Genomic DNA, 26196 nt, shown 5'->3' with positions numbered 1-26196 from the left:
GTCCTCCTTTGTGGTGTATGTGTTCAGATAGAAATGAACTTCTTGATCTCTACCGTACTGGACAACAGAAACACGGTCTTTGTCTCCTCCCACATTGAGTTTCCCCACTACTCTCTGAACAAAATCACGCATTGCTGGGAATCCATTCCTTGTGCCATCAGAACCATCCACAAGGAATACCACATCCTTTCTGGAGGTGTCATGATCAACTGAGAAAATAAATAGATTATGTCAGTCAGACAGTTGAAATGTGGGGCTTGTGGTCAAATTATACCGTTGTTTCTAAGACTCAGCTGACATTTTACTAACACTTCGTGACTCTCAATTAACAGTGATGACACATACCTAAATCTGTTGTCGATTCTGGCGTAACGTCAATAACAACTGACTCCACGGAGGACAGAAGTTGCTGCTGGATGTTTGGAAGGTCAGTGAAGTCAGAGACAGACAGAGCGTAACTGGGATCATGTGATATCCTCTGCAATTCTCTGCTATCAGAGCTCCTTGTTCCAATTCCAAAGATCAAGACCCCAAGCTCCTTCAGAGCAGAAGCTGGAGTGTCAACATTGTCAAAGGACCTTCCACCACTCAGCAGGATCAGTAACTGTGGAACACCTTCAGTGCGTCGACTTCCGGAGGAGGCAGTCAAGACATTGTCTCTCACGTACTGGAGAGCTGCTCCAGTGTTGAGAGGTCTCCCACCTTTGTGCCTCAGACCTCTTACAGTGTTGAGAATCTCTCCTTTTGTTGTGTATGTGTTCAGATAGAATTGGGCGGCTGGATCTCTACTGTACTGGACCACAGCCACGCGATCTTTGTTCTCATCCACACCGAGTGTCTCCACTACTCTTTGAACAAAGTCCCGCATTGCTGGGAATCCACTCCTAGTGCCATCAGATCCATCCAGCAAGAACACGACATCCCTCCTGGGAGCCTGACTCTCAACTAGAGAATGTGAATGTTCAGAAAAAAAAGAGTTTTATTAAATGATGCATAGGTAAGGGAAAAACAGATCAAAGCTGCTTCCTTCACATGACAGTCATCCCTTTCCCTAATCTCAAACAACCATTCAAAGAAAGTGTCAATGTGTGCATTGGACTGAGTGCTATCATAGAGAACATTCCTACAGAGGTACAAAATAAATCCAACATGAAAGGCCTCGGGAGGCATCTACCTAAAATGTCAAAGCTATCAAATACTCAAATCCTGATGTAAGAGTGAAAATGGAACTGATCAAAACCATATTTATCTTACCTAGAATTGTTGGTTTTACTGTTGGTGTCATGGTTGTGACCTGTACAATGACAGTGCTCATAGCAGAAAGAAGCTGCTGTTGGACGTTGGGGAGGTCAGTAAATTCAGACACGGAAAGAGCATAACTGGGGTCATGGGATATTTTTTGTAATTCTCTGCTATCAGAGCTCCTTGTTCCAATTCCAAACACCAAGACACCAAGCTCCTTGAGTGCAGACGCTGGTGTATCTACATTGTCAAAGGACCTTCCACCATTCAGCAGTATCAGAATCTGTGGAACACCTTCAGTGCGCCGACTTCCGGAGGAGGCAGTAAAGACATTGTCCCTGACATACTGGAGAGCTGCCCCAGTGTTGAGGGGTCTCCCTCCTTTGTGCCTCAGGCCTCTTACGGTGTCCACAACGTCTTCCTTTGTTGTGTAAGTGTTCAGATAGAAGTGGGCCTCTGATTCTCTGCTATACTGGACCACAGACACGCGATCTCTGTTCTCCTCCACAGTGAGTTTCTCTACCACTCTTTGAACAAAGTCACGCATTGCTGGAAAGCCATTCCTAGTGCCATCAGAACCATCCAGCAGGAATACTACATCCTTTCTGGCAATGCTTTGGTCCACTAAGAGTTTCAGAAACAAAACAGAAAATATGTTAACATTGCTTCAATGAACCTGAGACTGAAATATGTGTGTTGTTTTAGTTGTCCTAGATAACGCATCCGTTCTTACCTATGACTGTTGGGGTTTTGGGTGTGGCCTCAACTTGTACAGTTATGAGTGTGGAGAAAAACTGCTCCTGGACGCTGGGGAGGTCAGTGAATTCAGAAACAGACTGGGAAAAACTAGGATCAGTGGCAATCCCTTGAACCTCTCTGCTGGAATTTCTGGTTCCAATGCCAAAGATCAAGACCCCACTGTCTTTCAGGGCAGAAGCTGGTATGTCAACGTTATCACTGGACCTTCCCCCACTCAGCAGTATCAGCATCTGAGGGACGCCCTCTTGGCTTCTGCTTCCAGAGGAGGCAGTAAGGACGTTGTCCCTTACGTATTGGAGGGCTGCCCCAGTGTTAAGGGGTCTACCTCCTCTGTGCCTCAGACTTCTCACAGTGTTAAGAATGTCCTCCTTTGTGGTGTATGTGTTCAGATAGAAATGAACTTCTTGATCTCTACCGTACTGGACAACAGAAACACGGTCTTTGTCTCCTCCCACATTGAGTTTCCCCACTACTCTCTGAACAAAATCACGCATTGCTGGGAATCCATTCCTTGTGCCATCAGAACCATCCACAAGGAATACCACATCCTTTCTGGAGGTGTCATGATCAACTGAGAAAATAAATAGATTATGTCAGTCAGACAGTTGAAATGTGGGGCTTGTGGTCAAATTATACCGTTGTTTCTAAGACTCAGCTGACATTTTACTAACACTTCGTGACTCTCAATTAACAGTGATGACACATACCTAAATCTGTTGTCGATTCTGGCGTAACGTCAATAACAACTGACTCCACGGAGGACAGAAGTTGCTGCTGGATGTTTGGAAGGTCAGTGAAGTCAGAGACAGACAGAGCGTAACTGGGATCATGTGATATCCTCTGCAATTCTCTGCTATCAGAGCTCCTTGTTCCAATTCCAAAGATCAAGACCCCAAGCTCCTTCAGAGCAGAAGCTGGAGTGTCAACATTGTCAAAGGACCTTCCACCACTCAGCAGGATCAGTAACTGTGGAACACCTTCAGTGCGTCGACTTCCGGAGGAGGCAGTCAAGACATTGTCTCTCACGTACTGGAGAGCTGCTCCAGTGTTGAGAGGTCTCCCACCTTTGTGCCTCAGACCTCTTACAGTGTTGAGAATCTCTCCTTTTGTTGTGTATGTGTTCAGATAGAATTGGGCGGCTGGATCTCTACTGTACTGGACCACAGCCACGCGATCTTTGTTCTCATCCACACCGAGTGTCTCCACTACTCTTTGAACAAAGTCCCGCATTGCTGGGAATCCACTCCTAGTGCCATCAGATCCATCCAGCAAGAACACGACATCCCTCCTGGGAGCCTGACTCTCAACTAGAGAATGTGAATGTTCAGAAAAAAGAGTTTTATTAAATGATGCATAGGTAAGGGAAAAACAGATCAAAGCTGCTTCCTTCACATGACAGTCATCCCTTTCCCTAATCTCAAACAACCATTCAAAGAAAGTGTCAATGTGTGCATTGGACTGAGTGCTATCATAGAGAACATTCCTACAGAGGTACAAAATAAATCCAACATGAAAGGCCTCGGGAGGCATCTACCTAAAATGTCAAAGCTATCAAATACTCAAATCCTGATGTAAGAGTGAAAATGGAACTGATCAAAACCATATTTATCTTACCTAGAATTGTTGTTTTTACTGTTGGTGTCATGGTTGTGACCTGTACAATGACAGTGCTCATAGCAGAAAGAAGCTGCTGTTGGACGTTGGGGAGGTCAGTAAATTCAGACACGGAAAGAGCATAACTGGGGTCATGGGATATTTTTTGTAATTCTCTGCTATCAGAGCTCCTTGTTCCAATTCCAAACACCAAGACACCAAGCTCCTTGAGTGCAGACGCTGGTGTATCTACATTGTCAAAGGACCTTCCACCATTCAGCAGTATCAGAATCTGTGGAACACCTTCAGTGCGCCGACTTCCGGAGGAGGCAGTAAAGACATTGTCCCTGACATACTGGAGAGCTGCCCCAGTGTTGAGGGGTCTCCTCCTTTGTGCCTCAGGCCTCTTACGGTGTCCACAACGTCTTCCTTTGTTGTGTAAGTGTTCAGATAGAAGTGGGCCTCTGATTCTCTGCTATACTGGACCACAGACACGCGATCTCTGTTCTCCTCCACAGTGAGTTTCTCTACCACTCTTTGAACAAAGTCACGCATTGCTGGAAAGCCATTCCTAGTGCCATCAGAACCATCCAGCAGGAATACTACATCCTTTCTGGCAATGCTTTGGTCCACTAAGAGTTTCAGAAACAAAACAGAAAATATGTTAACATTGCTTCAATGAACCTGAGACTGAAATATGTGTGTTGTTTTAGTTGTCCTAGATAACGCATCCGTTCTTACCTATGACTGTTGGGGTTTTGGGTGTGGCCTCAACTTGTACAGTTATGAGTGTGGAGAAAAACTGCTCCTGGACGCTGGGGAGGTCAGTGAATTCAGAAACAGACTGGGAAAAACTAGGATCAGTGGCAATCCCTTGAACCTCTCTGCTGGAATTTCTGGTTCCAATGCCAAAGATCAAGACCCCACTGTCTTTCAGGGCAGAAGCTGGTATGTCAACGTTATCACTGGACCTTCCCCCACTCAGCAGTATCAGCATCTGAGGGACGCCCTCTTGGCTTCTGCTTCCAGAGGAGGCAGTAAGGACGTTGTCCCTTACGTATTGGAGGGCTGCCCCAGTGTTAAGGGGTCTACCTCCTCTGTGCCTCAGACTTCTCACAGTGTTAAGAATGTCCTCCTTTGTGGTGTATGTGTTCAGATAGAAATGAACTTCTTGATCTCTACCGTACTGGACAACAGAAACACGGTCTTTGTCTCCTCCCACATTGAGTTTCCCCACTACTCTCTGAACAAAATCACGCATTGCTGGGAATCCATTCCTTGTGCCATCAGAACCATCCACAAGGAATACCACATCCTTTCTGGAGGTGTCATGATCAACTGAGAAAATAAATAGATTATGTCAGTCAGACAGTTGAAATGTGGGGCTTGTGGTCAAATTATACCGTTGTTTCTAAGACTCAGCTGACATTTTACTAACACTTCGTGACTCTCAATTAACAGTGATGACACATACCTAAATCTGTTGTCGATTCTGGCGTAACGTCAATAACAACTGACTCCACGGAGGACAGAAGTTGCTGCTGGATGTTTGGAAGGTCAGTGAAGTCAGAGACAGACAGAGCGTAACTGGGATCATGTGATATCCTCTGCAATTCTCTGCTATCAGAGCTCCTTGTTCCAATTCCAAAGATCAAGACCCCAAGCTCCTTCAGAGCAGAAGCTGGAGTGTCAACATTGTCAAAGGACCTTCCACCACTCAGCAGGATCAGTAACTGTGGAACACCTTCAGTGCGTCGACTTCCGGAGGAGGCAGTCAAGACATTGTCTCTCACGTACTGGAGAGCTGCTCCAGTGTTGAGAGGTCTCCCACCTTTGTGCCTCAGACCTCTTACAGTGTTGAGAATCTCTCCTTTTGTTGTGTATGTGTTCAGATAGAATTGGGCGGCTGGATCTCTACTGTACTGGACCACAGCCACGCGATCTTTGTTCTCATCCACACCGAGTGTCTCCACTACTCTTTGAACAAAGTCCCGCATTGCTGGGAATCCACTCCTAGTGCCATCAGATCCATCCAGCAAGAACACGACATCCCTCCTGGGAGCCTGACTCTCAACTAGAGAATGTGAATGTTCAGAAAAAAGAGTTTTATTAAATGATGCATAGGTAAGGGAAAAACAGATCAAAGCTGCTTCCTTCACATGACAGTCATCCCTTTCCCTAATCTCAAACAACCATTCAAAGAAAGTGTCAATGTGTGCATTGGACTGAGTGCTATCATAGAGAACATTCCTACAGAGGTACAAAATAAATCCAACATGAAAGGCCTCGGGAGGCATCTACCTAAAATGTCAAAGCTATCAAATACTCAAATCCTGATGTAAGAGTGAAAATGGAACTGATCAAAACCATATTTATCTTACCTAGAATTGTTGTTTTTACTGTTGGTGTCATGGTTGTGACCTGTACAATGACAGTGCTCATAGCAGAAAGAAGCTGCTGTTGGACGTTGGGGAGGTCAGTAAATTCAGACACGGAAAGAGCATAACTGGGGTCATGGGATATTTTTTGTAATTCTCTGCTATCAGAGCTCCTTGTTCCAATTCCAAACACCAAGACACCAAGCTCCTTGAGTGCAGACGCTGGTGTATCTACATTGTCAAAGGACCTTCCACCATTCAGCAGTATCAGAATCTGTGGAACACCTTCAGTGCGCCGACTTCCGGAGGAGGCAGTAAAGACATTGTCCCTGACATACTGGAGAGCTGCCCCAGTGTTGAGGGGTCTCCCTCCTTTGTGCCTCAGGCCTCTTACGGTGTCCACAACGTCTTCCTTTGTTGTGTAAGTGTTCAGATAGAAGTGGGCCTCTGATTCTCTGCTATACTGGACCACAGACACGCGATCTCTGTTCTCCTCCACAGTGAGTTTCTCTACCACTCTTTGAACAAAGTCACGCATTGCTGGAAAGCCATTCCTAGTGCCATCAGAACCATCCAGCAGGAATACTACATCCTTTCTGGCAATGCTTTGGTCCACTAAGAGTTTCAGAAACAAAACAGAAAATATGTTAACATTGCTTCAATGAACCTGAGACTGAAATATGTGTGTTGTTTTAGTTGTCCTAGATAACGCATCCGTTCTTACCTATGACTGTTGGGGTTTTGGGTGTGGCCTCAACTTGTACAGTTATGAGTGTGGAGAAAAACTGCTCCTGGACGCTGGGGAGGTCAGTGAATTCAGAAACAGACTGGGAAAAACTAGGATCAGTGGCAATCCCTTGAACCTCTCTGCTGGAATTTCTGGTTCCAATGCCAAAGATCAAGACCCCACTGTCTTTCAGGGCAGAAGCTGGTATGTCAACGTTATCACTGGACCTTCCCCCACTCAGCAGTATCAGCATCTGAGGGACGCCCTCTTGGCTTCTGCTTCCAGAGGAGGCAGTAAGGACGTTGTCCCTTACGTATTGGAGGGCTGCCCCAGTGTTAAGGGGTCTACCTCCTCTGTGCCTCAGACTTCTCACAGTGTTAAGAATGTCCTCCTTTGTGGTGTATGTGTTCAGATAGAAATGAACTTCTTGATCTCTACCGTACTGGACAACAGAAACACGGTCTTTGTCTCCTCCCACATTGAGTTTCCCCACTACTCTCTGAACAAAATCACGCATTGCTGGGAATCCATTCCTTGTGCCATCAGAACCATCCACAAGGAATACCACATCCTTTCTGGAGGTGTCATGATCAACTGAGAAAATAAATAGATTATGTCAGTCAGACAGTTGAAATGTGGGGCTTGTGGTCAAATTATACCGTTGTTTCTAAGACTCAGCTGACATTTTACTAACACTTCGTGACTCTCAATTAACAGTGATGACACATACCTAAATCTGTTGTCGATTCTGGCGTAACGTCAATAACAACTGACTCCACGGAGGACAGAAGTTGCTGCTGGATGTTTGGAAGGTCAGTGAAGTCAGAGACAGACAGAGCGTAACTGGGATCATGTGATATCCTCTGCAATTCTCTGCTATCAGAGCTCCTTGTTCCAATTCCAAAGATCAAGACCCCAAGCTCCTTCAGAGCAGAAGCTGGAGTGTCAACATTGTCAAAGGACCTTCCACCACTCAGCAGGATCAGTAACTGTGGAACACCTTCAGTGCGTCGACTTCCGGAGGAGGCAGTCAAGACATTGTCTCTCACGTACTGGAGAGCTGCTCCAGTGTTGAGAGGTCTCCCACCTTTGTGCCTCAGACCTCTTACAGTGTTGAGAATCTCTCCTTTTGTTGTGTATGTGTTCAGATAGAATTGGGCGGCTGGATCTCTACTGTACTGGACCACAGCCACGCGATCTTTGTTCTCATCCACACCGAGTGTCTCCACTACTCTTTGAACAAAGTCCCGCATTGCTGGGAATCCACTCCTAGTGCCATCAGATCCATCCAGCAAGAACACGACATCCCTCCTGGGAGCCTGACTCTCAACTAGAGAATGTGAATGTTCAGAAAAAAGAGTTTTATTAAATGATGCATAGGTAAGGGAAAAACAGATCAAAGCTGCTTCCTTCACATGACAGTCATCCCTTTCCCTAATCTCAAACAACCATTCAAAGAAAGTGTCAATGTGTGCATTGGACTGAGTGCTATCATAGAGAACATTCCTACAGAGGTACAAAATAAATCCAACATGAAAGGCCTCGGGAGGCATCTACCTAAAATGTCAAAGCTATCAAATACTCAAATCCTGATGTAAGAGTGAAAATGGAACTGATCAAAACCATATTTATCTTACCTAGAATTGTTGTTTTTACTGTTGGTGTCATGGTTGTGACCTGTACAATGACAGTGCTCATAGCAGAAAGAAGCTGCTGTTGGACGTTGGGGAGGTCAGTAAATTCAGACACGGAAAGAGCATAACTGGGGTCATGGGATATTTTTTGTAATTCTCTGCTATCAGAGCTCCTTGTTCCAATTCCAAACACCAAGACACCAAGCTCCTTGAGTGCAGACGCTGGTGTATCTACATTGTCAAAGGACCTTCCACCATTCAGCAGTATCAGAATCTGTGGAACACCTTCAGTGCGCCGACTTCCGGAGGAGGCAGTAAAGACATTGTCCCTGACATACTGGAGAGCTGCCCCAGTGTTGAGGGGTCTCCCTCCTTTGTGCCTCAGGCCTCTTACGGTGTCCACAACGTCTTCCTTTGTTGTGTAAGTGTTCAGATAGAAGTGGGCCTCTGATTCTCTGCTATACTGGACCACAGACACGCGATCTCTGTTCTCCTCCACAGTGAGTTTCTCTACCACTCTTTGAACAAAGTCACGCATTGCTGGAAAGCCATTCCTAGTGCCATCAGAACCATCCAGCAGGAATACTACATCCTTTCTGGCAATGCTTTGGTCCACTAAGAGTTTCAGAAACAAAACAGAAAATATGTTAACATTGCTTCAATGAACCTGAGACTGAAATATGTGTGTTGTTTTAGTTGTCCTAGATAACGCATCCGTTCTTACCTATGACTGTTGGGGTTTTGGGTGTGGCCTCAACTTGTACAGTTATGAGTGTGGAGAAAAACTGCTCCTGGACGCTGGGGAGGTCAGTGAATTCAGAAACAGACTGGGAAAAACTAGGATCAGTGGCAATCCCTTGAACCTCTCTGCTGGAATTTCTGGTTCCAATGCCAAAGATCAAGACCCCACTGTCTTTCAGGGCAGAAGCTGGTATGTCAACGTTATCACTGGACCTTCCCCACTCAGCAGTATCAGCATCTGAGGGACGCCCTCTTGGCTTCTGCTTCCAGAGGAGGCAGTAAGGACGTTGTCCCTTACGTATTGGAGGGCTGCCCCAGTGTTAAGGGGTCTACCTCCTCTGTGCCTCAGACTTCTCACAGTGTTAAGAATGTCCTCCTTTGTGGTGTATGTGTTCAGATAGAAATGAACTTCTTGATCTCTACCGTACTGGACAACAGAAACACGGTCTTTGTCTCCTCCCACATTGAGTTTCCCCACTACTCTCTGAACAAAATCACGCATTGCTGGGAATCCATTCCTTGTGCCATCAGAACCATCCACAAGGAATACCACATCCTTTCTGGAGGTGTCATGATCAACTGAGAAAATAAATAGATTATGTCAGTCAGACAGTTGAAATGTGGGGCTTGTGGTCAAATTATACCGTTGTTTCTAAGACTCAGCTGACATTTTACTAACACTTCGTGACTCTCAATTAACAGTGATGACACATACCTAAATCTGTTGTCGATTCTGGCGTAACGTCAATAACAACTGACTCCACGGAGGACAGAAGTTGCTGCTGGATGTTTGGAAGGTCAGTGAAGTCAGAGACAGACAGAGCGTAACTGGGATCATGTGATATCCTCTGCAATTCTCTGCTATCAGAGCTCCTTGTTCCAATTCCAAAGATCAAGACCCCAAGCTCCTTCAGAGCAGAAGCTGGAGTGTCAACATTGTCAAAGGACCTTCCACCACTCAGCAGGATCAGTAACTGTGGAACACCTTCAGTGCGTCGACTTCCGGAGGAGGCAGTCAAGACATTGTCTCTCACGTACTGGAGAGCTGCTCCAGTGTTGAGAGGTCTCCCACCTTTGTGCCTCAGACCTCTTACAGTGTTGAGAATCTCTCCTTTTGTTGTGTATGTGTTCAGATAGAATTGGGCGGCTGGATCTCTACTGTACTGGACCACAGCCACGCGATCTTTGTTCTCATCCACACCGAGTGTCTCCACTACTCTTTGAACAAAGTCCCGCATTGCTGGGAATCCACTCCTAGTGCCATCAGATCCATCCAGCAAGAACACGACATCCCTCCTGGGAGCCTGACTCTCAACTAGAGAATGTGAATGTTCAGAAAAAAGAGTTTTATTAAATGATGCATAGGTAAGGGAAAAACAGATCAAAGCTGCTTCCTTCACATGACAGTCATCCCTTTCCCTAATCTCAAACAACCATTCAAAGAAAGTGTCAATGTGTGCATTGGACTGAGTGCTATCATAGAGAACATTCCTACAGAGGTACAAAATAAATCCAACATGAAAGGCCTCGGGAGGCATCTACCTAAAATGTCAAAGCTATCAAATACTCAAATTCTGATGTAAGAGTGAAAATGGAACTGATCAAAACCATATTTATCTTACCTAGAATTGTTGGTTTTACTGTTGGTGTCATGGTTGTGACCTGTACAATGACAGTGCTCATAGCAGAAAGAAGCTGCTGTTGGACGTTGGGGAGGTCAGTAAATTCAGACACGGAAAGAGCATAACTGGGGTCATAGGATATTTTTTGTAATTCTCTGCTATCAGAGCTCCTTGTTCCAATTCCAAACACCAAGACACCAAGCTCCTTGAGTGCAGACGCTGGTGTATCTACATTGTCAAAGGACCTTCCACCATTCAGCAGTATCAGAATCTGTGGAACACCTTCAGTGCGCCGACTTCCGGAGGAGGCAGTAAAGACATTGTCCCTGACATACTGGAGAGCTGCCCCAGTGTTGAGGGGTCTCCCTCCTTTGTGCCTCAGGCCTCTTACGGTGTCCACAACGTCTTCCTTTGTTGTGTAAGTGTTCAGATAGAAGTGGGCCTCTGATTCTCTGCTATACTGGACCACAGACACGCGATCTCTGTTCTCCTCCACAGTGAGTTTCTCTACCACTCTTTGAACAAAGTCACGCATTGCTGGAAAGCCATTCCTAGTGCCATCAGAACCATCCAGCAGGAATACTACATCCTTTCTGGCAATGCTTTGGTCCACTAAGAGTTTCAGAAACAAAACAGAAAATATGTTAACATTGCTTCAATGAACCTGAGACTGAAATATGTGTGTTGTTTTAGTTGTCCTAGATAACGCATCCGTTCTTACCTATGACTGTTGGGGTTTTGGGTGTGGCCTCAACTTGTACAGTTATGAGTGTGGAGAAAAACTGCTCCTGGACGCTGGGGAGGTCAGTGAATTCAGAAACAGACTGGGAAAAACTAGGATCAGTGGCAATCCCTTGAACCTCTCTGCTGGAATTTCTGGTTCCAATGCCAAAGATCAAGACCCCACTGTCTTTCAGGGCAGAAGCTGGTATGTCAACGTTATCACTGGACCTTCCCCCACTCAGCAGTATCAGCATCTGAGGGACGCCCTCTTGGCTTCTGCTTCCAGAGGAGGCAGTAAGGACGTTGTCCCTTACGTATTGGAGGGCTGCCCCAGTGTTAAGGGGTCTACCTCCTCTGTGCCTCAGACTTCTCACAGTGTTAAGAATGTCCTCCTTTGTGGTGTATGTGTTCAGATAGAAATGAACTTCTTGATCTCTACCGTACTGGACAACAGAAACACGGTCTTTGTCTCCTCCCACATTGAGTTTCCCCACTACTCTCTGAACAAAATCACGCATTGCTGGGAATCCATTCCTTGTGCCATCAGAACCATCCACAAGGAATACCACATCCTTTCTGGAGGTGTCATGATCAACTGAGAAAATAAATAGATTATGTCAGTCAGACAGTTGAAATGTGGGGCTTGTGGTCAAATTATACCGTTGTTTCTAAGACTCAGCTGACATTTTACTAACACTTCGTGACTCTCAATTAACAGTGATGACACATACCTAAATCTGTTGTCGATTCTGGCGTAACGTCAATAACAACTGACTCCACGGAGGACAGAAGTTGCTGCTGGATGTTTGGAAGGTCAGTGAAGTCAGAGACAGACAGAGCGTAACTGGGATCATGTGATATCCTCTGCAATTCTCTGCTATCAGAGCTCCTTGTTCCAATTCCAAAGATCAAGACCCCAAGCTCCTTCAGAGCAGAAGCTGGAGTGTCAACATTGTCAAAGGACCTTCCACCACTCAGCAGGATCAGTAACTGTGGAACACCTTCAGTGCGTCGACTTCCGGAGGAGGCAGTCAAGACATTGTCTCTCACGTACTGGAGAGCTGCTCCAGTGTTGAGAGGTCTCCCACCTTTGTGCCTCAGACCTCTTACAGTGTTGAGAATCTCTCCTTTTGTTGTGTATGTGTTCAGATAGAATTGGGCGGCTGGATCTCTACTGTACTGGACCACAGCCACGCGATCTTTGTTCTCATCCACACCGAGTGTCTCCACTACTCTTTGAACAAAGTCCCGCATTGCTGGGAATCCACTCCTAGTGCCATCAGATCCATCCAGCAAGAACACGACATCCCTCCTGGGAGCCTGACTCTCAACTAGAGAATGTGAATGTTCAGAAAAAAGAGTTTTATTAAATGATGCATAGGTAAGGGAAAAACAGATCAAAGCTGCTTCCTTCACATGACAGTCATCCCTTTCCCTAATCTCAAACAACCATTCAAAGAAAGTGTCAATGTGTGCATTGGACTGAGTGCTATCATAGAGAACATTCCTACAGAGGTACAAATAAATCCAACATGAAAGGCCTCGGGAGGCATCTACCTAAAATGTCAAAGCTATCAAATACTCAAATTCTGATGTAAGAGTGAAAATGGAACTGATCAAAACCATATTTATCTTACCTAGAATTGTTGGTTTTACTGTTGGTGTCATGGTTGTGACCTGTACAATGACAGTGCTCATAGCAGAAAGAAGCTGCTGTTGGACGTTGGGGAGGTCAGTAAATTCAGACACGGAAAGAGCATAACTGGGGTCATAGGATATTTTTTGTAATTCTCTGCTATCAGAGCTCCTTGTTCCAATTCCAAACACCAAGACACCAAGCTCCTTGAGTGCAGACGCTGGTGTATCTACATTGTCAAAGGACCTTCCACCATTCAGCAGTATCAGAATCTGTGGAACACCTTCAGTGCGCCGACTTCCGGAGGAGGCAGTAAAGACATTGTCCCTGACATACTGGAGAGCTGCCCCAGTGTTGAGGGGTCTCCCTCCTTTGTGCCTCAGGCCTCTTACGGTGTCCACAACGTCTTCCTTTGTTGTGTAAGTGTTCAGATAGAAGTGGGCCTCTGATTCTCTGCTATACTGGACCACAGACACGCGATCTCTGTTCTCCTCCACAGTGAGTTTCTCTACCACTCTTTGAACAAAGTCACGCATTGCTGGAAAGCCATTCCTAGTGCCATCAGAACCATCCAGCAGGAATACTACATCCTTTCTGGCAATGCTTTGGTCCACTAAGAGTTTCAGAAACAAAACAGAAAATATGTTAACATTGCTTCAATGAACCTGAGACTGAAATATGTGTGTTGTTTTAGTTGTCCTAGATAACGCATCCGTTCTTACCTATGACTGTTGGGGTTTTGGGTGTGGCCTCAACTTGTACAGTTATGAGTGTGGAGAAAAACTGCTCCTGGACGCTGGGGAGGTCAGTGAATTCAGAAACAGACTGGGAAAAACTAGGATCAGTGGCAATCCCTTGAACCTCTCTGCTGGAATTTCTGGTTCCAATGCCAAAGATCAAGACCCCACTGTCTTTCAGGGCAGAAGCTGGTATGTCAACGTTATCACTGGACCTTCCCCCACTCAGCAGTATCAGCATCTGAGGGACGCCCTCTTGGCTTCTGCTTCCAGAGGAGGCAGTAAGGACGTTGTCCCTTACGTATTGGAGGGCTGCCCCAGTGTTAAGGGGTCTACCTCCTCTGTGCCTCAGACTTCTCACAGTGTTAAGAATGTCCTCCTTTGTGGTGTATGTGTTCAGATAGAAATGAACTTCTTGATCTCTACCGTACTGGACAACAGAAACACGGTCTTTGTCTCCTCCCACATTGAGTTTCCCCACTACTCTCTGAACAAAATCACGCATTGCTGGGAATCCATTCCTTGTGCCATCAGAACCATCCACAAGGAATACCACATCCTTTCTGGAGGTGTCATGATCAACTGAGAAAATAAATAGATTATGTCAGTCAGACAGTTGAAATGTGGGGCTTGTGGTCAAATTATACCGTTGTTTCTAAGACTCAGCTGACATTTTACTAACACTTCGTGACTCTCAATTAACAGTGATGACACATACCTAAATCTGTTGTCGATTCTGGCGTAACGTCAATAACAACTGACTCCACGGAGGACAGAAGTTGCTGCTGGATGTTTGGAAGGTCAGTGAAGTCAGAGACAGACAGAGCGTAACTGGGATCATGTGATATCCTCTGCAATTCTCTGCTATCAGAGCTCCTTGTTCCAATTCCAAAGATCAAGACCCCAAGCTCCTTCAGAGCAGAAGCTGGAGTGTCAACATTGTCAAAGGACCTTCCACCACTCAGCAGGATCAGTAACTGTGGAACACCTTCAGTGCGTCGACTTCCGGAGGAGGCAGTCAAGACATTGTCTCTCACGTACTGGAGAGCTGCTCCAGTGTTGAGAGGTCTCCCACCTTTGTGCCTCAGACCTCTTACAGTGTTGAGAATCTCTCCTTTTGTTGTGTATGTGTTCAGATAGAATTGGGCGGCTGGATCTCTACTGTACTGGACCACAGCCACGCGATCTTTGTTCTCATCCACACCGAGTGTCTCCACTACTCTTTGAACAAAGTCCCGCATTGCTGGGAATCCACTCCTAGTGCCATCAGATCCATCCAGCAAGAACACGACATCCCTCCTGGGAGCCTGACTCTCAACTAGAGAATGTGAATGTTCAGAAAAAAGAGTTTTATTAAATGATGCATAGGTAAGGGAAAAACAGATCAAAGCTGCTTCCTTCACATGACAGTCATCCCTTTCCCTAATCTCAAACAACCATTCAAAGAAAGTGTCAATGTGTGCATTGGACTGAGTGCTATCATAGAGAACATTCCTACAGAGGTACAAAATAAATCCAACATGAAAGGCCTCGGGAGGCATCTACCTAAAATGTCAAAGCTATCAAATACTCAAATCCTGATGTAAGAGTGAAAATGGAACTGATCAAAACCATATTTATCTTACCTAGAATTGTTGTTTTTACTGTTGGTGTCATGGTTGTGACCTGTACAATGACAGTGCTCATAGCAGAAAGAAGCTGCTGTTGGACGTTGGGGAGGTCAGTAAATTCAGACACGGAAAGAGCATAACTGGGGTCATAGGATATTTTTTGTAATTCTCTGCTATCAGAGCTCCTTGTTCCAATTCCAAACACCAAGACACCAAGCTCCTTGAGTGCAGACGCTGGTGTATCTACATTGTCAAAGGACCTTCCACCATTCAGCAGTATCAGAATCTGTGGAACACCTTCAGTGCGCCGACTTCCGGAGGAGGCAGTAAAGACATTGTCCCTGACATACTGGAGAGCTGCCCCAGTGTTGAGGGGTCTCCCTCCTTTGTGCCTCAGGCCTCTTACGGTGTCCACAACGTCTTCCTTTGTTGTGTAAGTGTTCAGATAGAAGTGGGCCTCTGATTCTCTGCTATACTGGACCACAGACACGCGATCTCTGTTCTCCTCCACAGTGAGTTTCTCTACCACTCTTTGAACAAAGTCACGCATTGCTGGAAAGCCATTCCTAGTGCCATCAGAACCATCCAGCAGGAATACTACATCCTTTCTGGCAATGCTTTGGTCCACTAAGAGTTTCAGAAACAAAACAGAAAATATGTTAACATTGCTTCAATGAACCTGAGACTGAAATATGTGTGTTGTTTTAGTTGTCCTAGATAACGCATCCGTTCTTACCTATGACTGTTGGGGTTTTGGGTGTGGCCTCAACTTGTACAGTTATGAGTGTGGAGAAAAACTGCTCCTGGACGCTGGGGAGGTCAGTGAATTCAGAAACAGACTGGGAAAAACTAGGATCAGTGGCAATCCCTTGAACCTCTCTGCTGGAATTTCTGGTTCCAATGCCAAAGATCAAGACCCCACTGTCTTTCAGGGCAGAAGCTGGTATGTCAACGTTATCACTGGACCTTCCCCACTCAGCAGTATCAGCATCTGAGGGACGCCCTCTTGGCTTCTGCTTCCAGAGGAGGCAGTAAGGACGTTGTCCCTTACGTATTGGAGGGCTGCCCCAGTGTTAAGGGGTCTACCTCCTCTGTGCCTCAGACTTCTCACAGTGTTAAGAATGTCCTCCTTTGTGGTGTATGTGTTCAGATAGAAATGAACTTCTTGATCTCTACCGTACTGGACAACAGAAACACGGTCTTTGTCTCCTCCCACATTGAGTTTCCCCACTACTCTCTGAACAAAATCACGCATTGCTGGGAATCCATTCCTTGTGCCATCAGAACCATCCACAAGGAATACCACATCCTTTCTGGAGGTGTCATGATCAACTGAGAAAATAAATAGATTATGTCAGTCAGACAGTTGAAATGTGGGGCTTGTGGTCAAATTATACCGTTGTTTCTAAGACTCAGCTGACATTTTACTAACACTTCGTGACTCTCAATTAACAGTGATGACACATACCTAAATCTGTTGTCGATTCTGGCGTAACGTCAATAACAACTGACTCCACGGAGGACAGAAGTTGCTGCTGGATGTTTGGAAGGTCAGTGAAGTCAGAGACAGACAGAGCGTAACTGGGATCATGTGATATCCTCTGCAATTCTCTGCTATCAGAGCTCCTTGTTCCAATTCCAAAGATCAAGACCCCAAGCTCCTTCAGAGCAGAAGCTGGAGTGTCAACATTGTCAAAGGACCTTCCACCACTCAGCAGGATCAGTAACTGTGGAACACCTTCAGTGCGTCGACTTCCGGAGGAGGCAGTCAAGACATTGTCTCTCACGTACTGGAGAGCTGCTCCAGTGTTGAGAGGTCTCCCACCTTTGTGCCTCAGACCTCTTACAGTGTTGAGAATCTCTCCTTTTGTTGTGTATGTGTTCAGATAGAATTGGGCGGCTGGATCTCTACTGTACTGGACCACAGCCACGCGATCTTTGTTCTCATCCACACCGAGTGTCTCCACTACTCTTTGAACAAAGTCCCGCATTGCTGGGAATCCACTCCTAGTGCCATCAGATCCATCCAGCAAGAACACGACATCCCTCCTGGGAGCCTGACTCTCAACTAGAGAATGTGAATGTTCAGAAAAAAGAGTTTTATTAAATGATGCATAGGTAAGGGAAAAACAGATCAAAGCTGCTTCCTTCACATGACAGTCATCCCTTTCCCTAATCTCAAACAACCATTCAAAGAAAGTGTCAATGTGTGCATTGGACTGAGTGCTATCATAGAGAACATTCCTACAGAGGTACAAAATAAATCCAACATGAAAGGCCTCGGGAGGCATCTACCTAAAATGTCAAAGCTATCAAATACTCAAATCCTGATGTAAGAGTGAAAATGGAACTGATCAAAACCATATTTATCTTACCTAGAATTGTTGTTTTTACTGTTGGTGTCATGGTTGTGACCTGTACAATGACAGTGCTCATAGCAGAAAGAAGCTGCTGTTGGACGTTGGGGAGGTCAGTAAATTCAGACACGGAAAGAGCATAACTGGGGTCATAGGATATTTTTTGTAATTCTCTGCTATCAGAGCTCCTTGTTCCAATTCCAAACACCAAGACACCAAGCTCCTTGAGTGCAGACGCTGGTGTATCTACATTGTCAAAGGACCTTCCACCATTCAGCAGTATCAGAATCTGTGGAACACCTTCAGTGCGCCGACTTCCGGAGGAGGCAGTAAAGACATTGTCCCTGACATACTGGAGAGCTGCCCCAGTGTTGAGGGGTCTCCCTCCTTTGTGCCTCAGGCCTCTTACGGTGTCCACAACGTCTTCCTTTGTTGTGTAAGTGTTCAGATAGAAGTGGGCCTCTGATTCTCTGCTATACTGGACCACAGACACGCGATCTCTGTTCTCCTCCACAGTGAGTTTCTCTACCACTCTTTGAACAAAGTCACGCATTGCTGGAAAGCCATTCCTAGTGCCATCAGAACCATCCAGCAGGAATACTACATCCTTTCTGGCAATGCTTTGGTCCACTAAGAGTTTCAGAAACAAAACAGAAAATATGTTAACATTGCTTCAATGAACCTGAGACTGAAATATGTGTGTTGTTTTAGTTGTCCTAGATAACGCATCCGTTCTTACCTATGACTGTTGGGGTTTTGGGTGTGGCCTCAACTTGTACAGTTATGAGTGTGGAGAAAAACTGCTCCTGGACGCTGGGGAGGTCAGTGAATTCAGAAACAGACTGGGAAAAACTAGGATCAGTGGCAATCCCTTGAACCTCTCTGCTGGAATTTCTGGTTCCAATGCCAAAGATCAAGACCCCACTGTCTTTCAGGGCAGAAGCTGGTATGTCAACGTTATCACTGGACCTTCCCCCACTCAGCAGTATCAGCATCTGAGGGACGCCCTCTTGGCTTCTGCTTCCAGAGGAGGCAGTAAGGACGTTGTCCCTTACGTATTGGAGGGCTGCCCCAGTGTTAAGGGGTCTACCTCCTCTGTGCCTCAGACTTCTCACAGTGTTAAGAATGTCCTCCTTTGTGGTGTATGTGTTCAGATAGAAATGAACTTCTTGATCTCTACCGTACTGGACAACAGAAACACGGTCTTTGTCTCCTCCCACATTGAGTTTCCCCACTACTCTCTGAACAAAATCACGCATTGCTGGGAATCCATTCCTTGTGCCATCAGAACCATCCACAAGGAATACCACATCCTTTCTGGAGGTGTCATGATCAACTGAGAAAATAAATAGATTATGTCAGTCAGACAGTTGAAATGTGGGGCTTGTGGTCAAATTATACCGTTGTTTCTAAGACTCAGCTGACATTTTACTAACACTTCGTGACTCTCAATTAACAGTGATGACACATACCTAAATCTGTTGTCGATTCTGGCGTAACGTCAATAACAACTGACTCCACGGAGGACAGAAGTTGCTGCTGGATGTTTGGAAGGTCAGTGAAGTCAGAGACAGACAGAGCGTAACTGGGATCATGTGATATCCTCTGCAATTCTCTGCTATCAGAGCTCCTTGTTCCAATTCCAAAGATCAAGACCCCAAGCTCCTTCAGAGCAGAAGCTGGAGTGTCAACATTGTCAAAGGACCTTCCACCACTCAGCAGGATCAGTAACTGTGGAACACCTTCAGTGCGTCGACTTCCGGAGGAGGCAGTCAAGACATTGTCTCTCACGTACTGGAGAGCTGCTCCAGTGTTGAGAGGTCTCCCACCTTTGTGCCTCAGACCTCTTACAGTGTTGAGAATCTCTCCTTTTGTTGTGTATGTGTTCAGATAGAATTGGGCGGCTGGATCTCTACTGTACTGGACCACAGCCACGCGATCTTTGTTCTCATCCACACCGAGTGTCTCCACTACTCTTTGAACAAAGTCCCGCATTGCTGGGAATCCACTCCTAGTGCCATCAGATCCATCCAGCAAGAACACGACATCCCTCCTGGGAGCCTGACTCTCAACTAGAGAATGTGAATGTTCAGAAAAAAGAGTTTTATTAAATGATGCATAGGTAAGGGAAAAACAGATCAAAGCTGCTTCCTTCACATGACAGTCATCCCTTTCCCTAATCTCAAACAACCATTCAAAGAAAGTGTCAATGTGTGCATTGGACTGAGTGCTATCATAGAGAACATTCCTACAGAGGTACGAAATAAATCCAACATGAAAGGCCTCGGGAGGCATCTACCTAAAATATCAAAGCTATCAAATACTCAAATTCTGATGTAAGAGTGAAAATGGAACTGATCAAAACCATATTTATCTTACCTAGAATTGTTGTTTTTACTGTTGGTGTCATGGTTGTGACCTGTACAATGACAGTGCTCATAGCAGAAAGAAGCTGCTGTTGGACGTTGGGGAGGTCAGTAAATTCAGACACGGAAAGAGCATAACTGGGGTCATGGGATATTTTTTGTAATTCTCTGCTATCAGAGCTCCTTGTTCCAATTCCAAACACCAAGACACCAAGCTCCTTGAGTGCAGACGCTGGTGTATCTACATTGTCAAAGGACCTTCCACCATTCAGCAGTATCAGAATCTGTGGAACACCTTCAGTGCGCCGACTTCCGGAGGAGGCAGTAAAGACATTGTCCCTGACATACTGGAGAGCTGCCCCAGTGTTGAGGGGTCTCCCTCCTTTGTGCCTCAGGCCTCTTACGGTGTCCACAACGTCTTCCTTTGTTGTGTAAGTGTTCAGATAGAAGTGGGCCTCTGATTCTCTGCTATACTGGACCACAGACACGCGATCTCTGTTCTCCTCCACAGTGAGTTTCTCTACCACTCTTTGAACAAAGTCACGCATTGCTGGAAAGCCATTCCTAGTGCCATCAGAACCATCCAGCAGGAATACTACATCCTTTCTGGCAATGCTTTGGTCCACTAAGAGTTTCAGAAACAAAACAGAAAATATGTTAACATTGCTTCAATGAACCTGAGACTGAAATATGTGTGTTGTTTTAGTTGTCCTAGATAACGCATCCGTTCTTACCTATGACTGTTGGGGTTTTGGGTGTGGCCTCAACTTGTACAGTTATGAGTGTGGAGAAAAACTGCTCCTGGACGCTGGGGAGGTCAGTGAATTCAGAAACAGACTGGGAAAAACTAGGATCAGTGGCAATCCCTTGAACCTCTCTGCTGGAATTTCTGGTTCCAATGCCAAAGATCAAGACCCCACTGTCTTTCAGGGCAGAAGCTGGTATGTCAACGTTATCACTGGACCTTCCCCCACTCAGCAGTATCAGCATCTGAGGGACGCCCTCTTGGCTTCTGCTTCCAGAGGAGGCAGTAAGGACGTTGTCCCTTACGTATTGGAGGGCTGCCCCAGTGTTAAGGGGTCTACCTCCTCTGTGCCTCAGACTTCTCACAGTGTTAAGAATGTCCTCCTTTGTGGTGTATGTGTTCAGATAGAAATGAACTTCTTGATCTCTACCGTACTGGACAACAGAAACACGGTCTTTGTCTCCTCCCACATTGAGTTTCCCCACTACTCTCTGAACAAAATCACGCATTGCTGGGAATCCATTCCTTGTGCCATCAGAACCATCCACAAGGAATACCACATCCTTTCTGGAGGTGTCATGATCAACTGAGAAAATAAATAGATTATGTCAGTCAGACAGTTGAAATGTGGGGCTTGTGGTCAAATTATACCGTTGTTTCTAAGACTCAGCTGACATTTTACTAACACTTCGTGACTCTCAATTAACAGTGATGACACATACCTAAATCTGTTGTCGATTCTGGCGTAACGTCAATAACAACTGACTCCACGGAGGACAGAAGTTGCTGCTGGATGTTTGGAAGGTCAGTGAAGTCAGAGACAGACAGAGCGTAACTGGGATCATGTGATATCCTCTGCAATTCTCTGCTATCAGAGCTCCTTGTTCCAATTCCAAAGATCAAGACCCCAAGCTCCTTCAGAGCAGAAGCTGGAGTGTCAACATTGTCAAAGGACCTTCCACCACTCAGCAGGATCAGTAACTGTGGAACACCTTCAGTGCGTCGACTTCCGGAGGAGGCAGTCAAGACATTGTCTCTCACGTACTGGAGAGCTGCTCCAGTGTTGAGAGGTCTCCCACCTTTGTGCCTCAGACCTCTTACAGTGTTGAGAATCTCTCCTTTTGTTGTGTATGTGTTCAGATAGAATTGGGCGGCTGGATCTCTACTGTACTGGACCACAGCCACGCGATCTTTGTTCTCATCCACACCGAGTGTCTCCACTACTCTCTGAACAAAATCACGCATTGCTGGGAATCCATTCCTTGTGCCATCAGATCCATCCAGCAAGAACACGACATCCCTCCTGGGAGCCTGACTCTCAACTAGAGAATGTGAATGTTCAGAAAAAAGAGTTTTATTAAATGATGCATAGGTTAGGGAAAAACAGAACAAAGCTGCTTCCTTCACATGACAGTCATCCCTTTCCCTAATCTCAATCAACCATTCAAAGAAAGTGTCAATGTGTGCATTGGACTGAGTGCTATCATAGAGAACATTCCTACAGAGGTACGAAATAAATCCAACATGAAAGGCCTCGGGAGGCATCTACCTAAAATGTCAAAGCTATCAAATACTCAAATCCTGATGTAAGAGTGAAAATGGAACTGATCAAAACCATATTTATCTTACCTAGAATTGTTGTTTTTACTGTTGGTGTCATGGTTGTGACCTGTACAATGACAGTGCTCATAGCAGAAAGAAGCTGCTGTTGGACGTTGGGGAGGTCAGTAAATTCAGACACGGAAAGAGCATAACTGGGGTCATAGGATATTTTTTGTAATTCTCTGCTATCAGAGCTCCTTGTTCCAATTCCAAACACCAAGACACCAAGCTCCTTGAGTGCAGACGCTGGTGTATCTACATTGTCAAAGGACCTTCCACCATTCAGCAGTATCAGAATCTGTGGAACACCTTCAGTGCGCCGACTTCCGGAGGAGGCAGTAAAGACATTGTCCCTGACATACTGGAGAGCTGCCCCAGTGTTGAGGGGTCTCCCTCCTTTGTGCCTCAGGCCTCTTACGGTGTCCACAACGTCTTCCTTTGTTGTGTAAGTGTTCAGATAGAAGTGGGCCTCTGATTCTCTGCTATACTGGACCACAGACACGCGATCTCTGTTCTCCTCCACAGTGAGTTTCTCTACCACTCTTTGAACAAAGTCACGCATTGCTGGAAAGCCATTCCTAGTGCCATCAGAACCATCCAGCAGGAATACTACATCCTTTCTGGCAATGCTTTGGTCCACTAAGAGTTTCAGAAACAAAACAGAAAATATGTTAACATTGCTTCAATGAACCTGAGACTGAAATATGTGTGTTGTTTTAGTTGTCCTAGATAACGCATCCGTTCTTACCTATGACTGTTGGGGTTTTGGGTGTGGCCTCAACTTGTACAGTTATGAGTGTGGAGAAAAACTGCTCCTGGACGCTGGGGAGGTCAGTGAATTCAGAAACAGACTGGGAAAAACTAGGATCAGTGGCAATCCCTTGAACCTCTCTGCTGGAATTTCTGGTTCCAATGCCAAAGATCAAGACCCCACTGTCTTTCAGGGCAGAAGCTGGTATGTCAACGTTATCACTGGACCTTCCCCCACTCAGCAGTATCAGCATCTGAGGGACGCCCTCTTGGCTTCTGCTTCCAGAGGAGGCAGTAAGGACGTTGTCCCTTACGTATTGGAGGGCTGCCCCAGTGTTAAGGGGTCTACCTCCTCTGTGCCTCAGACTTCTCACAGTGTTAAGAATGTCCTCCTTTGTGGTGTATGTGTTCAGATAGAAATGAACCTCTTGATCTCTACCGTACTGGACAACAGAAACGCGGTCTTTTTCTCCTCCCACATTGAGTTTCCCCACTACTCTCTGAACAAAATCACGCATTGCTGGGAATCCATTCCTTGTGCCATCAGAACCATCCACAAGGAATACCACATCCTTTCTGGAGGTGTCATGATCAACTGAGAAAATAAATAGATTATGTCAATCAGACAGTTGAAATGTGGGGCTTGTGGTCAAATTATACCGTTGTTTCTAAGACTCAGCTTACATTTTACTAACACTTCCTGACTCTCAATTAACAGTGATGACACATACCTAAATCTGTTGTCGATTCTGGCGTAACGTCAATAACAACTGACTCCACGGAGGACAGAAGTTGCTGCTGGATGTTTGGAAGGTCAGTGAAGTCAGAGACAGACAGAGCGTAACTGGGATCATGTGATATCCTCTGCAATTCTCTGCTATCAGAGCTCCTTGTTCCAATTCCAAAGATCAAGACCCCAAGCTCCTTCAGAGCAGAAGCTGGAGGGTCAACATTGTCAAAGGACCTTCCACCACTCAGCAGGATCAGTAACTGTGGAACACCTTCCGTGCGTCGACTTCCAGAGGAGGCAGTCAAGACATTGTCTCTCACGTACTGGAGAGCTGCTCCAGTGTTGAGAGGTCTCCCACCTTTGTGTCTCAGACCTCTTACAGTGTTGAGAATCTCTCCTTTTGTTGTGTATGTGTTCAGATAGAATTGGGCGGCTGGATCTCTACTGTACTGGACCACAGCCACACGATCTTTGTTCTCATCCACACCGAGTGTCTCCACTACTCTTTGAACAAAGTCCCGCATTGCTGAGAATCCACTCCTAGTGCCATCAGATCCATCCAGCAAGAACACGACATCCCTCCTGGGAGCCTGACTCTCAACTAGAGAATGTGAATGTTCAGAAAAAAGAGTTTTATTAAATGATGCATAGGTAAGGGAAAAACAGAACAAAGCTGCTTCCTTCACATGACAGTCATCCCTTTCCCTAATCTCAAACAACCATTCAAAGAAAGTGTCAATGTGTGCATTGGACTGAGTGCTATCATAGAGAACATTCCTACAGTGGTACGAAATAAATCCAACATGAAAGGCCTCGGGAGGCATCTACCTAAAATGTCAAAGCTATCAAATACTCAAATCCTGATGTAAGAGTGAAATTGGAACTGATCAAAACCATATTTATCTTACCTAGAATTGTTGGTTTTACTGTTGGTGCCATGGTTGTGACCTGTACAATGACAGTGCTCATAGCAGAAAGAAGCTGCTGTTGGACGTTGGGGAGGTCAGTAAATTCAGACACGGAAAGAGCATAACTGGGGTCATAGGATATTTTTTGTAATTCTCTGCTATCAGAGCTCCTTGTTCCAATTCCAAACACCAAGACACCAAGCTCCTTGAGTGCAGACGCTGGTGTATCTACATTGTCAAAGGACCTTCCACCATTCAGCAGTATCAGAATCTGTGGAACACCTTCAGTGCGTCGACTTCCGGAGGAGGCAGTTAAGACATTGTCTCTCACGTACTGGAGAGCTGCTCCAGTGTTGAGAGGTCTCCCACCTTTGTGTCTCAGACCTCTTACAGTGTTGAGAATCTCTCCTTTTGTTGTGTATGTGTTCAGATAGAATTGGGCGGCTGGATCTCTACTGTACTGGACCACAGCCACGCGATCTTTGTTCTCATCCACACCGAGTGTCTCCACTACTCTTTGAACAAAGTCCCGCATTGCTGGGAATCCACTCCTAGTGCCATCAGATCCATCCAGCAAGAACACAACATCCCTCCTGGGAGCCTGACTCTCAACTAGAGAATGTGAATGTTCAGAAAAATAGCTTTATTAAATGATACATAGGTAAGGGAAAAACAGAACAAAGCTGCTTCCTTCACATGACAGTCATCCCTTTCCCTAATCTCAAACAACCATTCAAAGAAAGTGTCAATGTGTGCATTGGACTGAGTGCTATCATAGAGAACATTCCTACAGAGGTACGAAATAAATCCAACATGAAAGGCCTCTGGAGGCATCTACCTAAAATATCAAAGCTATCAAATACTCAAATCCTGATGTAAGAGTCAAAATGGATCTGATCAAAACCATATTTTTCTTACCTCGAATTGTTGGTATTACTGTTGGCGTCATGCCTGTGACCTGTACAATGACAGTGCTCATAGCAGAAAGAAGCTGCTGATGGATGATGGGGAGGTCAGTAAATTCAGATACTGAGAGAGCATAACTGGGGTCATAGGATATATTCTGTAATTCTCTGCTATCTGAGCTCCGGGTTCCAATTCCAAACACCAATACCCCATGTTCCTTGAGAGCAGAGGCTGGTGCCTCCACATTGTCTCTTGACCGTCCACTACTTATCAGAATGAGTATTTGTTTCACCCCCTCCAAGTATCTACTCCCAGAGGAGCTTGTAAAGACATTTTCTTTCACAAACTTCAGAGCTGCTCCAGTATTAAGGGGTCTTCCTCCTTTATGTGAGAGCCCCCTCACAGATTTCAACATGTCTTCCTTTCTCAG

At 45.6% G+C, this 26196-nt stretch overlaps 6 protein-coding genes across 6 annotated transcripts; all 6 read right to left on the bottom strand.

Moving 5' to 3' along the window:
* Window positions 1-5047: 5047 nt before the first annotated feature.
* On the bottom strand, window positions 5048-6587 carry LOC135519903 (collagen alpha-3(VI) chain-like). The gene is made up of 2 exons (XM_064945119.1): window positions 5976-6587; window positions 5048-5668 (listed from the first exon to the last, which is right to left on the bottom strand). The coding sequence occupies exons 1-2, from the start codon at window positions 6508-6510 to the stop codon at window positions 5049-5051; spliced, it is 1155 nt and encodes a 384-aa protein (XP_064801191.1). The 5' UTR covers window positions 6511-6587; the 3' UTR covers window position 5048.
* An 821-nt stretch (window positions 6588-7408) lies between these two features.
* On the bottom strand, window positions 7409-8948 carry LOC135519905 (collagen alpha-3(VI) chain-like). The gene is made up of 2 exons (XM_064945121.1): window positions 8337-8948; window positions 7409-8029 (listed from the first exon to the last, which is right to left on the bottom strand). The coding sequence occupies exons 1-2, from the start codon at window positions 8869-8871 to the stop codon at window positions 7410-7412; spliced, it is 1155 nt and encodes a 384-aa protein (XP_064801193.1). The 5' UTR covers window positions 8872-8948; the 3' UTR covers window position 7409.
* Window positions 8949-14489: 5541 nt separating this feature from the next.
* Window positions 14490-16029, bottom strand: LOC135519902 (collagen alpha-3(VI) chain-like). The gene is made up of 2 exons (XM_064945118.1): window positions 15418-16029; window positions 14490-15110 (listed from the first exon to the last, which is right to left on the bottom strand). The coding sequence occupies exons 1-2, from the start codon at window positions 15950-15952 to the stop codon at window positions 14491-14493; spliced, it is 1155 nt and encodes a 384-aa protein (XP_064801190.1). The 5' UTR covers window positions 15953-16029; the 3' UTR covers window position 14490.
* Window positions 16030-16849: 820 nt separating this feature from the next.
* On the bottom strand, window positions 16850-18389 carry LOC135519901 (collagen alpha-3(VI) chain-like). Its single transcript, XM_064945117.1, has 2 exons — window positions 17778-18389; window positions 16850-17470 (listed from the first exon to the last, which is right to left on the bottom strand). Exons 1-2 carry the CDS (start codon window positions 18310-18312, stop codon window positions 16851-16853), a joined length of 1155 nt encoding a protein of 384 aa, XP_064801189.1. The 5' UTR covers window positions 18313-18389; the 3' UTR covers window position 16850.
* An 821-nt stretch (window positions 18390-19210) lies between these two features.
* Window positions 19211-20750, bottom strand: LOC135519904 (collagen alpha-3(VI) chain-like). The gene is made up of 2 exons (XM_064945120.1): window positions 20139-20750; window positions 19211-19831 (listed from the first exon to the last, which is right to left on the bottom strand). The coding sequence occupies exons 1-2, from the start codon at window positions 20671-20673 to the stop codon at window positions 19212-19214; spliced, it is 1155 nt and encodes a 384-aa protein (XP_064801192.1). The 5' UTR covers window positions 20674-20750; the 3' UTR covers window position 19211.
* An 821-nt stretch (window positions 20751-21571) lies between these two features.
* On the bottom strand, window positions 21572-26196 carry LOC135519624 (collagen alpha-3(VI) chain-like). Its single transcript, XM_064944864.1, has 6 exons — window positions 25779-26196; window positions 24861-25472; window positions 23954-24553; window positions 23221-23817; window positions 22500-23111; window positions 21572-22192 (listed from the first exon to the last, which is right to left on the bottom strand). Exons 1-6 carry the CDS (start codon window positions 26179-26181, stop codon window positions 21573-21575), a joined length of 3444 nt encoding a protein of 1147 aa, XP_064800936.1. The 5' UTR covers window positions 26182-26196; the 3' UTR covers window position 21572.

The sequence above is a fragment of the Oncorhynchus masou genome, chromosome 29, assembly GCF_036934945.1.
Source record: "Oncorhynchus masou masou isolate Uvic2021 chromosome 29, UVic_Omas_1.1, whole genome shotgun sequence".
Classification (NCBI taxonomy): domain Eukaryota; kingdom Metazoa; phylum Chordata; class Actinopteri; order Salmoniformes; family Salmonidae; genus Oncorhynchus; species Oncorhynchus masou.
This window is presented reverse-complemented; position numbering and strand designations above follow the sequence as displayed.